Source organism: Tursiops truncatus, chromosome 4 (genome assembly GCF_011762595.2).
Source record: "Tursiops truncatus isolate mTurTru1 chromosome 4, mTurTru1.mat.Y, whole genome shotgun sequence".
NCBI classification, from domain to species: Eukaryota; Metazoa; Chordata; class Mammalia; order Artiodactyla; family Delphinidae; genus Tursiops; species Tursiops truncatus.
Window position 1 is genome coordinate 83,658,021 of NC_047037.1, and position 16,823 is coordinate 83,674,843.

Here is a 16,823-nt window from a genome sequence, read left to right on the forward strand (position 1 = left end):
GAGTTGATGAGCAAGGTCATCATTGTCAAAATTGTCATGATCCAGTGACTGAGTATTTATCAAAAAGACGTTCTGACTAATCCTTTTCCATCCAACCAGGCTGATAAGTGGAAGGCATGTTAATGTGCAGGAGAGGGTGGGAGCCCAGCGAAGAGAGAAAATTGGGAGAGGGGGACAGAAGAGAACACTCTTCCCTCAGCAGCCCCCGGAGACTGATGAGCGCTCACACAGATAAAATATTTATTTTCCATATGTTGCCGAAAGCATTGCCATCACTGCATGTGTGCAATATGTGCAAAGAAGTGTGAAATCTATACATCAAATGCCACCGACCTAGTTAATTTCCGTGCATTTAACATGCTGAATGCCTACCATCTCCTCCGTATGTTTTCATGTATATTTCTTGACACATAAAATACGGTCTTAGCAAGGAAAGAGCCAGCATCTTCCACAGCCTTACTCACTGCTATGTTTCAGCCCAAAACTTGTTGCCAGGGCCAGCACAAGGGGAGTTAAAAACCAGTAGGTCCTGCCGGCTAACTCAGCCTCCCGTCACCTTAAATCGCCTTCCCAGTTCTTGAAGCAGCCTTCTTCTGTAACAGAAATGTCTGTAGTGGGGAGATGAAAATGTGTTTGTTCTCTTTGGACAATTGGGAGATAGAATGTCAGAACTGACCGTTGAAACGCAGGTGCCTGCGGCCACACTTTTTTTGAATGCAGAGCTCCACCCGTGCGGCGGGAGGAAGTGCACAGTGATTGGTCTGTTTCTCTGCGGAAGTGTTCGCGTACACCCAGTTTTGCTTTGCATGTATTTACGAAACATCTGCCCTTTTCTTGTTCTTAAATCCTTCCCCCTCACCAGCCCCCTTTCTCCTTTCTCCCATTTTCTTTCTTTGTTGTCGTTGGCTCGCCTAATTTTTCACTGGAGCTTTCATTTTCCGGTTGAGGGGCGACTTCATCAGAGTGTATAATTTTAACATTGAGGGAGGGAGGGAGGGAGGGAGAGGGAGAGAGAGGGAGAGGGAGAGAGAGGGAGAGGGAGAGGAGAGAGAGGGAGAAAAGAGGCTAAGCGGCCGGCCAGAGCTTGGCAAACCAACCTTTGGCATGGTGACCAGAAGGAAGGTTCTGGTGTGGTGGGGAGTTTGCCTGACATGCTGCCTGGAGTCCGCCGGTGTGCTGCTGCCCTCTACAGGCTCCAGGGAATAGTGCACAGCCACCGAGGCTTGGAGAGACTTGCCCTCAGATGTGCTGTGCTTATATAATTCTTTTACACAGCCAAAGAAGGTATTTTCAATTAATTACTACAGGACTTGCTTTTTCCTCCTTAATAAAATATGAACTGCAAAAACAACTGCAAAATAAAATTAAAGGGTCAAAATAACTGCACCTGTGCATGTCTAGATGTAGATTGCTGCCACGTTTTAGTGTTTCTCAGGTCTGGAAAAAGGAGTACAAGAGAACTACTAGAGAGTGAGATGGAAAATGAATTGTTTCTAAGGACAATGAGTGTCTCTCTGTTATCTGTGCAGTTGGGAAACGGCCCAGTGGTCTAAGGACAAGTAAAGTGATATTAGGCAAATGAAGGGCTGAGCCCAAAGGTTGAGTTTTCAGTATTTTCTGTTTGTAGAAGTGGTTTCAGTGCCTCTGTGCTCTGAATGTTCTCCAGAGGTGACCCTTGAGACAACAAACAGGAGAATATGATGCAAGATGTCAGTTAGAAAGCAGGATCAAATCTAGGGAAGGAAGCAAGGCCATCGATATAAAGAACAATACTTTTGTTAAAGTTAACTTTTGCAAAGTTAAAAATAAAAGAGTAATGTTGGTGGGTTGACCACGTACTCATGTTTGAAAGAGGGCTTCCTTAATTTCCTGAAGCACACATCTGAAACTAGCCTAGGCCTTGTTGATGAGTATCAGAAATAATTTTTTTTTTTCCGTTAAGTGATGTCTGTCAGTGTTTCATCCCGATATTTAAATGATTCATGAGGACCAGCCTAGCTTCTTCAGCGGGCAAAGTGGTCCTACTCTTATCAAATGCACTTCATGGATTCAAAGGAAAAGCAGCCAGTCGATGTAGATTTCCCTGCTGCATAAAGAATAGGAAACTTAATTGGGATTCAGACTATAACTATTTTCAAAATATACTTTAATTTCAACTCAATTTCATTCCATCAACACACCTATATTGAATGACAGCTTTGTCTAAGCAACTCCGCTTAACGGTATACACTAGACAGCAAATCTGGGAGGGCAGAAACCAGGCTTGTTTTATTTCCTAGCCTATGCTGGCACATCATAAGCACATAAGTATTTGTGAAATGAATACATGAATAAATGAATAGTGGGAGGGAAGGAAGAAGGAACGAATGGGTGAACACAGGGAATTCAAAAATAGCTATGACATTCTTTTCACCCTCAGAGAGTTTACAGTCTCATAGACATGGAATTCACCTTGACTGTCAGCCTAATGTGGTCATCTCAGATGTAGTGAATCAAAGCTGTGGGAGTAGAGAAGTCAAGGAGGATGGGAGTCAGAAAGTAAACAACAGTCTGAATAAAAGGTGTTACGGTGATAGCAATGGAAATATAGATGCGCAAAATATGAAGGAAGCACAATTGTCAGGACTTGACAAACTGGCTTTAAGGCAGAGGAAGGTGTATGACCCTGAGGTTTCCAACCCGGTGGCAAACCTGGTGACAGACAGCAGTGATAGAAATAGGGACCGTAGAGGAAGCGTTGGTTTCCATGGGAAAAAAATGAGTTGGGTTTTGGAAACTTTGATCTCGGATACTTCCCTACACTGAAAACCAGAAACAAGCTCCTTGAAGGTCCATGTAGACCCTCAAGATTTGGGGGTTTGTTCCTTAGTCACCCATTCAACAAAGGGTGGGTAAAGGAATCCAATTTGTTGCTTTTGTACTGGCTTCCTCCATCCTGAAAAATATGTCTGAAAGCTCTCCTTCTATTTTCAGCTTTACCATGCCATCTCTGCCTCCTGCCCTCTGGAAAAGCAGATTTGATTTCACAACCTGTTGGACCAGAAACACAGCATGCTAATCATAATACCATATTCTGCAAGGGCAGATTTAACTACCCAGTACAGCAAATTTCAATACAAAAATTCTGTATAACAAGTCCATTGCCATGCTTAGAGAAACAAGGGAAACATGGGAACAGACCTACTTACAACAAATTCTGTACCACACATATTCTCCTACCAAAAAAATGAAAGAAAATACTCTTTCTGTTCACCATACACATGATGATAAAAAAGGCACAGAACCAAGAAAATTGCGGGGGGATGTTCAGGATATGACAAATAATCCAGTTGGGTTTGACTAGGGCCTGGGGTGCGTGCAGCATAAGCTAAGTATTTATTCATTTACATCAGTTGCATGGTTCTAGGGAGAGGAGCTGACTGATGGCTGAGCTGTTTTACTTCTTATTCCTGGTCCCAAACAATTAGTGACAATTACTTTCTAATTCCCTTCACCCATCTCTTTTCAAACACACAGTCCCAAACACACAATCACACTCCTGTACTCCAGGATCATGTACTAAATCAAAAAACAAAGGGAATCTTAAGCTTCACGTGGGTAAAGAGTTGGAATAGAGGATCTCTGTGTGACACCTTCCTTCTTTACCTACTGGAGTCTAAGCTCTTCTTTTCACTTTTCATTTGCTGCTTTAACAAATCCTTTCATCACTACCCCTCTCATCTGTACAACCTGCAAATTTAGATCGTGATTTGAAATTATGTGTTGATCTAAAATAAAATCTAATAACAGCAAGAAAGTTGACTGTTACATAATGTGTTCCATGACTAGAAACTGAAAACTGGAAGGAACCTTTAAGGCCTTCTAATCCAAGCCCTTTATTTTACAGATGAGGAAACTGAAGCCCAGAGAGGTGAAGTGAGGTGCCCAAGGCCACACAGCAAGTTAGAGGCACAGCTAGTACCATAGCTCAAGTCTCCAGACTCCCAGTCCAGTGCTCCTCCCATTACTCCACGGGTCCTGTCTCTAAGCTTCCTGACAAATGCTAGAACGGTAAAACCTCCACTAGTATTTTTCCAGACCATGTTAAAACTCTTAAGGGGGGAAAAAAGGATGCTTTCTTGGATAATGTCAGCCATACGTAGCTCAAGCTGTCTGAAGTTCTGGGACAGGGTCTTTTTATGCAGCCAACAGAGTCCAAATGTGGTGCTGTTTGCTTGGCCCATATGCTTTCATGTGTTCCCAGTTAGGCCATTACTGGAGGGAAAAAAACAAGAATCAGCTTGTTTTAAAACAAGGGACATACTGGACTCCCTCCCATCCCCCCTCAGAAAAAAAAAAAAAATCAAGTTATCTTTAACAGATTCTAAAAATGCCTTTTCCCAAATATGCAGTCAGTTCCTTCAAAGGGCCCTTTGTTTATTTTCAGGAAGAAACCCAAGACAGCTGAAAACCAGAAGGCATCTGAGGAGAATGAGATTACTCAGCCGGGTGGATCCAGCGCCAAGCCGGGCCTTCCCTGCCTGAACTTTGAAGCTGTTTTGTCCCCAGGCCCAGCCCTCATCCACTCAACACATTCACTGACAAACTCTCACGCTCACACCGGGTCATCTGATTGTGAGTACACCACTTACACCACTAAGGTGATGGTGTCTTCGCGGTGCTGGGAGCAGGCTTCTCCCCCGGGTTCGGGCTTTTTTGCATTCAGAGCAAGCTGTTTCCGTTTGGTCTTCTAAAGTAGCCAAAGGTAACTTGCCACCATTTTGAGTCAGCCAACATCTATATTTTCAAAGCTAGAGTGTATTTCAAACCCAGGTGACCAGCCATTTGGCCTCAAAAGGCTGATTAATTACATCCATCACATTCTCTTTCATAACATTGACTCAAACACAGAAGCCGTGTTGCTGTTTTCTAATTATTCTTTTGTCCCCATGATCTGGATAATGGTACTTCCACCATGACAAAATTGAACAACCAAATATGGACCTCAAAAGGAAACTTCCATTTTGAGATTACATAACACAAGTCAGCTTTGCATTAGTTATTGTAGCTTGGCTGAATTTCTGTCTTTCCAGTTTTTAATTTATTTTGAAGTGGTTAAAGGGCAGCATAAATTTACAGAAGAAAAGAGAATGGCTTCCAAGAATTCAGAAGCCACCCAGACTTCACGTAGCCAATAAGAATTTAGGTTAAAAATATTTTTTAATTAAAAAAACTGCCTATGGGCTAAATTTGGAAACGGGCAGCTTAATGAGATTGTCACTACTGAAATCACTCCGTTGCTGTTTGTTTTTGCTGTCTTCCCACTAATCTGAGAGTCGTCACTTCTTCAAATTCTATTTTAAGAAAGATGATAAATCACGTTTAGGAGGTATTTTCTGAAACGTAACTGAATACTTCAGAGAGAAAGAAACACATGTGTTGACAATGGAAAGGAATGGAATCACTTGGAGTCCAATCGGAAAGAATATTCCTTTTAGTCTTGGAGATACCCGACAACTATTCAGAACTGATCTCCACAGTGGATGTCAGGCAGAAAGCTGGCGTATTCATCTTTGGATTAAGATAAGACCAAGAAAGTTTTATTTTCAAAAAAGGACTCCATTTATCCTGTCCACAAAGCAAAAATTATTAATTAGGAAATGAGATTCTAAATCTCCTGTCGTTATTTTTCTGACAAAGCAAACGTAACTCCGCAAAAAGGGTGAGAGGTGAATGAGCCTGGGACATTCCATTCCCTACTTTCTTCATCATAATAGTCCCTGGATAAAGGGACATGACCAAGGGGTTGGGGTTTGGGTGAAGGAGCCTTTTTCTACTCGTGACTGAGCTGAGACCACACTCCGGCTGTCACTAGAAAACGAAATGAGAAATAACAGGCTCCAAGTCTCTGCAGCCCATGTAAGTTGTACAAAGCTGCTGCTTCTATACAGAAACTTGGGGGTCAGAAGCAGGGACTGTGTTCAGTGGACCATCAAAATGGTAACATCCTTGGCCTTCTTGCCTGGCAGTCTCCAGCCTAACAGTAATTACAGGAAGAACTGGAAAATAGCGTGGCACGGTGCCCATAGACATGTGCGTACTGTCCCTACCTACCAGGAAGGTAGCCTGCTCCTGTGGAGAAGGACCTGGAGCTCCTGCATGCAGACCTCCAATGCCTGGCTTTCTGCCACAGCTTATGGGGAAGATTACATAGAATGGCCTTAGCCCAGAAATCCCATTACAATAAAATGAATGTTTTGCTGAATAGAAAGAGCACTGGGCTCTGTGTACTATACTTTACCATAAGCATCATCTGACTAGGCCTTGGCGTTAGCTTGGAATATGTACAAGGCACAGCCCCTTGGTGACCCTGAGGAAGCCAGTGGATCCAAGCTCAGTAAGGTCTGAATACAGTTGGAAGGAGAACAAATAGGGAGGAGAAGCCTAATCTCCAGCTGTTCAGAAAGTCCTTCTGATTTTGCCATTAAGATGTATAAGTCTTCTCTGCGCCAACCTGTTGTTTAAATTGATTATACTTTTCCCCAAATATATTTGGATTGTAGTTTGTCCTGATTTGAGCCTACACTTAGAAGAAAATTGTTTTGAGGAAAGATTCACAGAAATCTGTCCATTTGGAGTTTGCTTGAGAGAAGACAGGAAAGAGGTTTATTTTAAGCTGTTAAGATTTTTGGATGCTCTTCTTGCATTCAAGAGGATTTTTTTTTTTTTTTTTTTTTTTTTTTTTTTTTTTTACTTTCAAATGTCACTCTTACCGTAGATTAATTTAAAAGCCTAATTTCTTTAAGGTAAAATATTCAGTGTCTATTTAGAACTAACAGATTTGGAGCATTTAAAAATAGTGCCCTTGACTTGCTAGTATCTTTAACTTCGGAAACATTCCACCAGTATGTGGTGTTCCAAGCTTTCACAAGTGCCTGAATTTTTACAGCACCTTTTTATTTGTCATGTGTTGAGCAAAATCATTCTTAGTCATACCTTATTGTCCATTCCCCATCAGTCATTATAATTCTTCCCAATTTACAGATAGATGAATGACACCCAGATAGATGAATGCCGTGCTTAGTAGTTACCTCGTTCAGACACGGGGAGGGGGAGAGGGGGATGTCTGTGGATTTGCCCTCACTGTGAGCAGCCTGCATTCTCAGTTCTGAGCCTGGAGATGGCATTCCTGGCTCGAAACAGGCATCTTGAAAATGTTCAGCTACTCATATTGGTGACGAGGTTATAGAACACAATGGGTAAGCATCCCCACGGAAGAAAAGTCAGCTCTGCATATGAACAGATCAGGGTGGGCAAGCCAGGGCGTTGTTGCATCTGAAGCACACAGGCCGTGTATTGGAGCAAAGAGAACAAGTCCAACCCCTTAAATTCTCAGTTGGCTATTTAACCTACGAGCCACTTCAAATTCAGCAGAAGATCCCAGTAAAAGTCAAAGCAAGAGGGAATATGGCTGAGAAACGCTTTCCTCGGTGAAATGATGAGGTTAATACCGCTACTGAAATGTGTGCTGCTTTTCAGTGCACCCACTACCATCACCTTTTAGCAATATTCCCCCATCACCCCTTAGCTTGTCACCTCGTCACCATTTCTAACAATCTCATGGTAAACAAACGCAGAGGATGGGAGCGGAAGGCATCAGGATGAGTTTCGGAACGCAAAGGGTACCAAACCCCTAGGCGTTTGACAGAACAGTTCCCACTGCACAGGCTGAGGATGAGCCGAGCCAGGCTCTCCCTCTAAACACTTAACAGGACTAAACCAAGTCGGGAGAGCAGACGAAGCTCTCCGCGGGAAAACCTTTCTTGACAAATACCAAGCCGTAGCACATCACAGTCATGTACATGTGGAAGATGCTCCCATTTTGTTTTCCCCCGAATAAGGCTCCCACTGAAGGGAGAGGCGATTCTCCACCCCCATCCCACCCCCGTTGGCAGTCTCCCTGCTTTGGGCTGTAGAACCACCTAAGTCCAATGTCTTTGTTTCGTTGGAAGCTGACATCCGTGGTTACTTACCTTCTCAGGTTTTGCACTGGCCTCATCAGATCATCTCATTTTTTGTGTCCTTGCCAAGATGCGCTTACGCATTAGCGGTTTTTATTTATTTTTAATTTAACCTTTACACATTACCAAACTGTTGTGAGGGTGGGTTTAACTTTAGCTCGGTAGGCAGCATGACCCTGCCGGGCTGAACGCTGTCGAGGAGTTGGGTAGGTCCTTCCTTGGCTCTCTCTTGCCGTCCACCTTCATTGGCCTTCCCCCTCCCACCCCTTTGCCTCAGTCCCCAAGCCTGAAGATATCAGTACACTTGGTTCAGTGTGAACTTTTAAGCAATTTTTTTAGAGAACAAAACAAAGAGGATTTTTTATGGCAAACTCCATTAATGCCACATTAAGGCTGACATTTTAATTACCCCAAAGTCAGGAAATGCAAAGTTCAGGTTCCCACAGCAAAAGAAACTGTCCCCTTGAGTCCCAGCATTATAGCAGATTCTTTCATTCCCGGATTACACAACACCAGGCGTGGGGACATTGTTTTTCATCCACGTACGTGGAAAGGAGCACAGCTTTTATCCTTTGTTTTTTTCCTGTAACTACAGTTGAGGATATGGGTCTTTAGCTTCCCTTCCCAAACCATCTATATGTATTATCCTGGAACGGAAGATGATTAGAGCTCTACATGTGCGCACGGACAGAATTAAAGTTGCTGTGGGAACATTAACTCTGATTTCCGGACTTCCGTGCCAGTCACATTTAAACCATAATGTTGTAATTTTTGGCATGTAATCAATGTGCATTTCATGTACACAGACAGAAAGAAGCATAAAATGTATTTTAAAGAGCAATTAATTACTAACTTTGTGATTAAAAAACATTTGGTGCATGTTCCTTCCCATTTAGCATCAGCTGCTGGTCTTAGCCAGGCCTAATAGATGACATACTGTGTCTCATCCTGCATCTCAGATGTACTTACTGTATGTTCCTGTTCTTCTAGATAATTAATTCCCTTAGTAAAGCTGTAGGGGGAAAAGAAAATGGAAGGAATATGCAAGCATGTAAATAGGGTAAAGGATATTTTGAAGGAAATGATTCATTTCTGCAAATAAACCTTAGTCCCTGATAAAGAGCCAGAAATCTGCTAAGTGGGTGTAGACAGAGGTTTCTGGCCACCTTAGAACATCTGGTCCAGGGCCATCAGAACAACTTCAAAGCAGATTTCCCCCTGAATTCTGGGCATGCCCAGTGGGGGAGTGATTTTACTCTGTAATAACTCTTCAGGCTTAAGGCTTAAAAAGTTGTCTTACTCTGTAACAGCTTTTCAGTTTATATTCAAACTGGAAAAAAAAAGTTGTAGGGACTCATGTAAAATAGAGGTTTTTCCAAAGAATCCCTGATTTACAGAGCAGTGTTTTTAATTCCTTTAGATTTGAATCTGGTTGACCTATTTGTGTTAGAGAGGGAAGTGTTTCAAAAATAACTGTTTGAACAAGTTTGTTAGTAAAAAGGATTAGTAGCAATATTCTAAGGTACAGTGTTTAAGAACACAAATACTTGAAGGTTTATTTGAAACTGGGTGAGATAGAATTTTTACTGAAGGGATGTGTCGTCTAAAAGCTCAGGTCAAGCTTTAAGGGGAACATGCTTATAGAGAATTTGAACCTCTGTACTTGTCATTTCTTCATTATCTCTTCTGTTGTGTATTCCTTTTGTTTAGCTTGGTTGTGTGTAGTATCTAACCTTTAAGAAAAAGACTTCAGTTTTACAGGGCTCTGATTGCTTTTACTTGGGCTGTCTGTACGTGTGAATGCATGTCTGTATGAGTGAAAACCGCTCAAGCAAGTTTGAAGGTCTCTTTGGCAAATTCGACTGCGTGTTCAGAAAGTTTCCAATCAGAAAGCTGATTCAGAGTAAAACCTTCCAAAAACTTCCTGAGGCACCTGTTCGCATGAAAAGATTGGATTTCTGCTGGAGGTGCTCAGAAGGCAGTGTTTATAACTGAAGATCTCTGTTTGGAGTGCCAAAAAATGAAAAACATTTTCGCCCCAAAAAAAACCTCCATAAATGTTCAAAATGTATCATCAAACAAAAGCTTCATTTGGATTCAAATGCATGTATCTCAGCAGATGTGTCTAAGCTAACTGGAATCCCACAGGAGCAGCTGAACTGGATTTTGGTATGTCTTGATAACTGAAAGAGTTATTCTTAGACTTTGGAAGGACAAAAATGGTCCATCTGTGAAGAACTGTAATAGAGACATGACAAAAAAACAGCATCCTCTGAAAGAGTTTATTTATGGAATTTAGGACAAGTTGGACAATCCTGAAAACACTTTGGGGTCACACTAATTTGCAGAAGAAATAGAGTCAAAATGGGATGAAATAAGCCACTACAGATAGTTATTATCCTATGGCTTGCTATTAATTTTCTCATAGATTCCATATCAGTTAAACAGTAAATAGAGCATCTTTGATGTAACTAAATGCTCTCAGTGTCCCCAGAGTGTCTCACATTCCTCTTTATTCTACTTCCTATAAAGAATTATATATTTACCTTTTCATTGCTAACAGTTTAATCTTGTTTTCCTGCTATTTCATTAACCAAGTAAACCTCTTACTTATTAAGTGTGGATTCATTTCTTTAAAGATTGTCTTTCCCTCTTTAAAAGTCACCTTTCTTTTCCTGAGTTAATTGATACATAATCTCTTTAGAATTATTTTTATTACCTTTGATACCCTCTTATTTAGAGGTTTCAGTGTAAATCCCACACTTATACATTAGAAGGCCAGTTAGTTTTTTTTATTTGCTCTAATTTCCTAGAGTTTCCACTTAATATATCTGGGGACACATTTATTTTTAAAAATCATATGTCTTGAAGTTTCATGTCACAATCTACCTCTTTTTATGAAAGTGTTTCTCTTTTTAATAAAAATTGTCCTCTCCCTACAATGCTAATGTACCTGGACATCTTCCATAGCCACTTGACTCAGTAACTTCCGGAAGTCACTCTTAACCTTGTTCACTCATGCCTTTCTCCATTTAGCCATGCATCAAATGCTGTTGAACCCCTGCGTCTGTGCCAAGACCTCAGCTAGGACCAGGGGTGAAGATACAAACAAAATACCGTCCCCACACTTTAGGAACTCATGGTGTTCCCACACACTTTCCCCAACTTTTAAACCTGTAAAAGGGGACATACAAATGTGGTATGAAAATGTCTGATGATGCACAAAAAGCTCCCAACCTCCTGAAGCAGTGGAAAGGGCTTCGCAGGGGAGGTGACATTAGACCTGGACTAGGAAGGAATAGGTGTGTGTAAAGCTGAAGAGGGAAGAAACAGCCTTCCAGGCAGAAGGAACAGAAGCAAAACCACAGAGGCACAAAAAAGAGCATGGTGTTCTCAGAAAAGAGAGCCATTCAGTTACCAGACTCAGACCTTCTTACGGTTTGCCTATTTTAATATAAACTCACAGGACAGTTTGTATTTGGGTAACATTGCCTGTCACTAAAAGTCAGCTGGGCTGAGCTACATGTCCCTTTAGAGACATTTGCTTTCCAAATAAATAATAAAGCAAGACACCACTTATTTTCTAATGGGAAAAGTGCCTTTCTTTGCATGAGGTCGGTAGATGTAGGAAAGTATTAGGAAAAATCTAGTGATAATTTATTGATGAATCGTTCAAAATAACTTTTCTTATTGAGAGGTTCATTCCTGGAGCCACAGAGTCACCTGTAAGGGCCGTGCTGGAACTCTGTCATTGACTCCTGGTCCCTCCAGATTCTAGCCATCAGTCTTCTTATGAAATCCTCCCAGGTCCCTTGGAAATCTGGTCTCATGGCCCATTGCTTTGAGTCACACCATGCCGTGTTACTCTGCCAGATATTGCATGAATGTGCTTACGATTGTCCACGTATAATTGCTAAGGCTGATTGCTGACCTTCAGGGCTCTATTCTTCATCTTTCCATGTCATGTCTTGCTGAAGCACATCTTTAATTCTTATCTGCAGCTGCTGGTGATAGTCTCATATGTGCTTCCTTCACTCGTGGCAAATTTCGTTATATGAAATTAGTGTTCCTCCATATCTGTCAGGGCCTCTCACGTCCTGACTTTAAAAACACACACACACACACACACACACACGTACTACTGCCTTCAGAGAAGGATCATTTGATCGAGAGTATGCATGAAGATTCTAGAAATTTCAAGTCAGATCCTTCCACCAATCACTTCATACCAGGTACTGTAGTGAAACCTCTTATTGCCACATGCTGAATAAGCACGTCTGCTTTTTTTTTCCTTTTTTTTTTTTTTTTGCTTTTCTTCTGCTCCTACATCTACTGTTCTCTCTAAGGAATGTGTGCAGTTAGAACTTTTCATCAGCATTGAAAGAGATTAAAGTTTAGCTGGTTTAAACCTATTATTATATACATGGGGAAACTTAGGCCCAAAGAGAACAAGGGTCATACCAAAGGGTTCTCAGCACAGTGAGTGGAAGAGCCAAAAACAGAACCTTGCTCCCTCCATCCCCACCATACTGTGCTGCCTGTTATTGAGTCTGGTTCATTCTCTGAACCAGAAGGAGTCAGGACTATTTATCCATCAGTTTACTGAATGCTTTCCGTGTAGAGGACCAAGCCTAGGTATTGTACAGGATGCAGCTTTATGAACTGGAGCCCTGTGCTCAGAGACTTAGAGTCGCATGGAGAAGATCAGATACATACACAACCAACTGCCCTGCAGGGTGGTTAAAGCTACGTCCCTGTTTACCCGGATGCACAAGAGCATCGATTGGCTCGATTCACTGGCTTGGCAACCATGTGTAGAGTATATCTTAGGTGTCTGGCACTACACTGAGTTCTGCAGGGGTAGAAAGTGGGAGACAAACAGACCCTGCCACCAAGAATTCTAAGACTTAGTACATGCCCTCAAATCACCATTATCTTAGATAGAAGTTAGAAAGTTCATAAAATACATAATAATCCAGTTAACATTAACATCCAGTTCAGTTTATCAGGAAAGGTTCCATTTGAGGTCTCTTGAAGGATGAACAGAATTTCACTGGAGGTTAGGCATTAGGGTAAGGTATAAGGTGTTTGTATTCTGGGGCAAAACTGTGGAAAAGTTTTAAGTAGGGGTTGCCATGATCTGGACTTTGCTTTGGGAAGATCTAATCTAGCAACAGGGATGTGGAACATGCTTGGATGTGGAAGGGGATGACGAGGGAGAGGACAGAGCCCAGGAAGCCTGGTCAGTTATTCAGATTATTGGTAACCTGAGGAGGCTGTTGACAGGGGGATGGGGAAGATCCAGGTTCAACAGACGTTGTGGATGAGGGTGGGCAGCTCCAGGAGCTGACAGAGTGTTAGGTAAGAGAGAGGAAATCATCAAAGATAATTCCAAGATATCAAAGAGAGAAGGTGAAAAGGAAATAATGAGAGGAACAGAATACAATTCAGTGTTGTACCATGCGGAGTATGAGATACCAGAGGTAGACCCTGTGCAGACAACTAACATTGAGTTATAAATAGGGTACTGGAGTAAAGCAGGATGACTTGAAATTAGGGCTAGCAAATGCTTTGGCCAAGAGGGGCATACTTTAAGCCATGAATGTAGGAGTAAACTCAAAGAAGATTTCTGTTGAGAGAAAAAAAGAAAATAGAACCTTGGGAAATATTTATATTGAGTGACAAGAAAGAGAAAGAAAATGAAGAACCCGCAAAGGAGGGAAAGAAAAGATGGTCTAATATATAGGAGGAAAAGCAGGACAGTGCAGAGAGACCAGCAAGGAGAGGAAAGGTAGAAGGTAGGCAGTGCGGGTACTGCAGCCTCCCAGAGGCTGTCGAGAGAACAGAGTCCGATGCATCACGCAGACACCTTAGAAAAGGGTTCAGGAGCACACAGAATGAATGGAGCACCAACAGTAATGAACCAGTTTTTTTTAAGTTTAATACTTTAAAAAGAAATAATGAACAGGTAATGCAAAAGCAGGGTGGTGAATATCTTTACGATACAGCAGCCCTAAGCCCATTTATAGACTGAAGAATAAAAACCAGTTTTAAGGGAGACTCTGCAATTAAACAGGCAAGGTGAGAGAATTAGATCTCTCATTTTACAGGGCAATTAGGATGATAAATATATGTAAAGGAAATTTGAAATCACTACCCAAGCCCAAAGAATCAGTAATTTTATTACATTAGTTCTTTCTCTACTTCTTCCCGACATTGGTTTCTCTTCCCTGTAGCTAATAAGAATCAGTGTCTTGCAAAAATTGTTACATCCTCTTCGGATGACTTCACAAATGTTCACTAAGCCTCGGTAATCTCTGAGTATTAAGTAGAGGACAGATATTATAGACTTTGAGCCTTTAACTTTTCTAAAAAATTTTAAAACAAGTTATTTCAAAGCATAATCCATTTTTTTTAAATGCCACATTCTGTGACTTTCTTTCATGATAGATGCAATTCAAGTAGTTGCTAATAACAAGCTTATATATGGTTCTCATGTACTCCTGCATTGTCACAAGACATCAAGTTCATTATTTATGGGGCATTTTTAATTTGTTTATTTAGTCTGTATTGTTCTCTTTGATGGTTAAACACATCCCTAAGGCCACGGTCCCCTGGACACACAGTATCTGCAATTACTCCTACTTCAGGGTGGTGCTCTGGAACCAACTAAATGAAATCTTATTTCGCTCTGCTATTAAATTACTGTAAAACTAAATAAGAAAATTATTTTCTCACTACTAGAAATTATACAAACAACCACATGGAGGAATTTTGAATACGAGTTTTTATAATTTCACAGGGAACAATGAATTCATAGTTGACGTCAAAATGGACCTTGAGGAGGTTTTCCTTTCCTCTCCAACTCCAAAAGAGAATTTCCTCCGACTCATTTATCCTCAGTGGTTTTAGCTAGGTTCGTGTTATCCATTTTATGCCAAGATCTCACGCAGTATTAGATGAGGGCATGCATAATTTTTAAGAAAGCTTGGTGAACACCACGTGAAGAATTTCAAGAAGTGGTAACTAAATTAACTTTCTCATTCAGTTTTCTGCTGTAATGATTTCCTTTCCTGTATAATCACTTATTGTCTCTTTGCCTTATATCTCAACCGGTACTTGGATATAAAGGAGATAAGGAAAGAAAGGTGTATATAAATTTGAGCTACAGAGTGTAATCCCATGTCTCATGGAAAATGCACATGCAAATTCCGAACTTCAACCATGAGAAGTTAACCCCATGGAAAAGGAAGTATATCTTTTTTTTTCAGGGAAATATTGTAGGTCTCTCCAGGAAGGCCTGAATATTTTTTTCCAATTTTAAGAACCCCCCCCCCAAAATGTAGCCTATTCCATTTTATTCCTGACATTACGTCCCAGAGGGGTGATTGGATCCTAGGCTCCTGAAGCAGCCTCATAATCCTTGGCTGACATGCTGAGTGGCACTACCCAGCAGACATGGTGTCCTTGCATAGTGGCACAGGCAGAGACTTTAAGCAGAGTGTAACCCTTCCCTCCAGGGGAGGAATTCCTGAGCTGGAGGCCTTAAACTCCACTGGCACCGTGACTGGGCCTCCCTCTCAGAGTCTATGAACTTCCTAAGAAGATAGGCACACGCGGACGCATGCCAACGTGCGGGCTCTTCCTGGACACGAGTGTATAACTTTGCTTAGATTGGGGTCAGAGAACTAAAAGAAGGAAAGAGCCACTTCCCCAGGACAAATCCCAGTCAGAATCTACATCCTCAAACCTGGCCCCCAAGAGTAAACCAAGAAGCAAAGGAGGGAAAGTCCGATGTGGACTGACTCCTGAAGCTCTTTCGGGTTCTCAGTGTGCCCGCAGGGCAGGGACAGGTATGCTAACAGACCTCGAAAGCTATTTCCTGAACATGTTGATAATGGACTAAGATTCGGACCATGTGTTGCTCTGAAAATGTTTTCTTACCCCTTGGTCTGGTTGTTTGCCCTTTTTCATGTGAACTTCAGCCTGTGCATGCAGTTTACGTGCCTCTACTTAACCTCCCTTTGTTTCCATGTCCTCGAGTGCATGATGAGAATGCAAATAGTATCTATCTCATAGCATTATTATAAGGGTTAGAAGGAATGCTATATGGAAAGCCCCTAAAACAGACCAGACAGACAGCACTCAGCGAATCTGAACATTAGCTATAGTTTAAGGGTTTTAAATTATTAAGTAAATATGAACTAAAATTGATGCGACATAAATGAAGGTTGTAGCAGGTGCTCCATCCCTCCCCCTGAGAATGACTGAGACAGAAGCCGTAGGTCTGTAGGAGGGTCTGTTCTTCACTTCAGGAAGTGGCCAATGCCCTTCTCCTTGTCTGTTCTTGGATTCAGACCTGGGCAGACAGGGAAGCTTCTCCATCATCTTTTTGCCTTCTTTTATTTCCCCATTTTTCTTGTGTTTTCTAACATTGGAAGAGAACTAATACTACTAAGTATCTACTTTTTGTCAAATACATTATATCATTCTTACAAAACACCCCATTTTACAGATAAGGAAACTGTGGTTCCGAGAAGTTAAAAAAAAAAAAAAACTTTCGGAATGTTTTCTTCTTGGTATAGGGAAGGTTAGGGTATTATTGACATTATAGTATAGTGTTAACCTATTAAGTTCCTATTTGTCTCAAGTACATTCTAATCAATGAGAGATTTTCAGATTACGGAGAGTGGATTTGTCTACTGTCTGACCTCAGAATGCATTGTGGAACCTGTGCGTGCCTCTCTTGTGCACCCTTAGGCATCCTCTCACTGTCCATCTTCCAGCCCTGATACCTGAAGAGGCCAAAACATCAGGTCCTGA

General features: G+C 41.5%; 1 protein-coding gene across 4 annotated transcripts in view; it reads left to right on the forward strand.

The window, feature by feature from the left end:
- The window catches only part of ZBTB20 (zinc finger and BTB domain containing 20), an 837,083-nt gene that overhangs the window by 768,282 nt on the left and 51,978 nt on the right, over positions 1–16,823 (forward strand). For 3 of the 4 annotated variants that reach the window (XM_019922546.3, XM_073804214.1, XM_073804215.1), the window contains 2 exons: positions 3,887–4,050; positions 4,427–4,614. In XM_019922546.3, the coding sequence (XP_019778105.1) occupies positions 4,040–4,050; positions 4,427–4,614 (199 nt within the window). In that variant the 5' untranslated portion in view covers positions 3,887–4,039. The remainder of the gene's footprint in view (positions 1–3,886; positions 4,051–4,426; positions 4,615–16,823) is intronic. The other variant, XM_073804216.1, reaches the window with a different exon arrangement.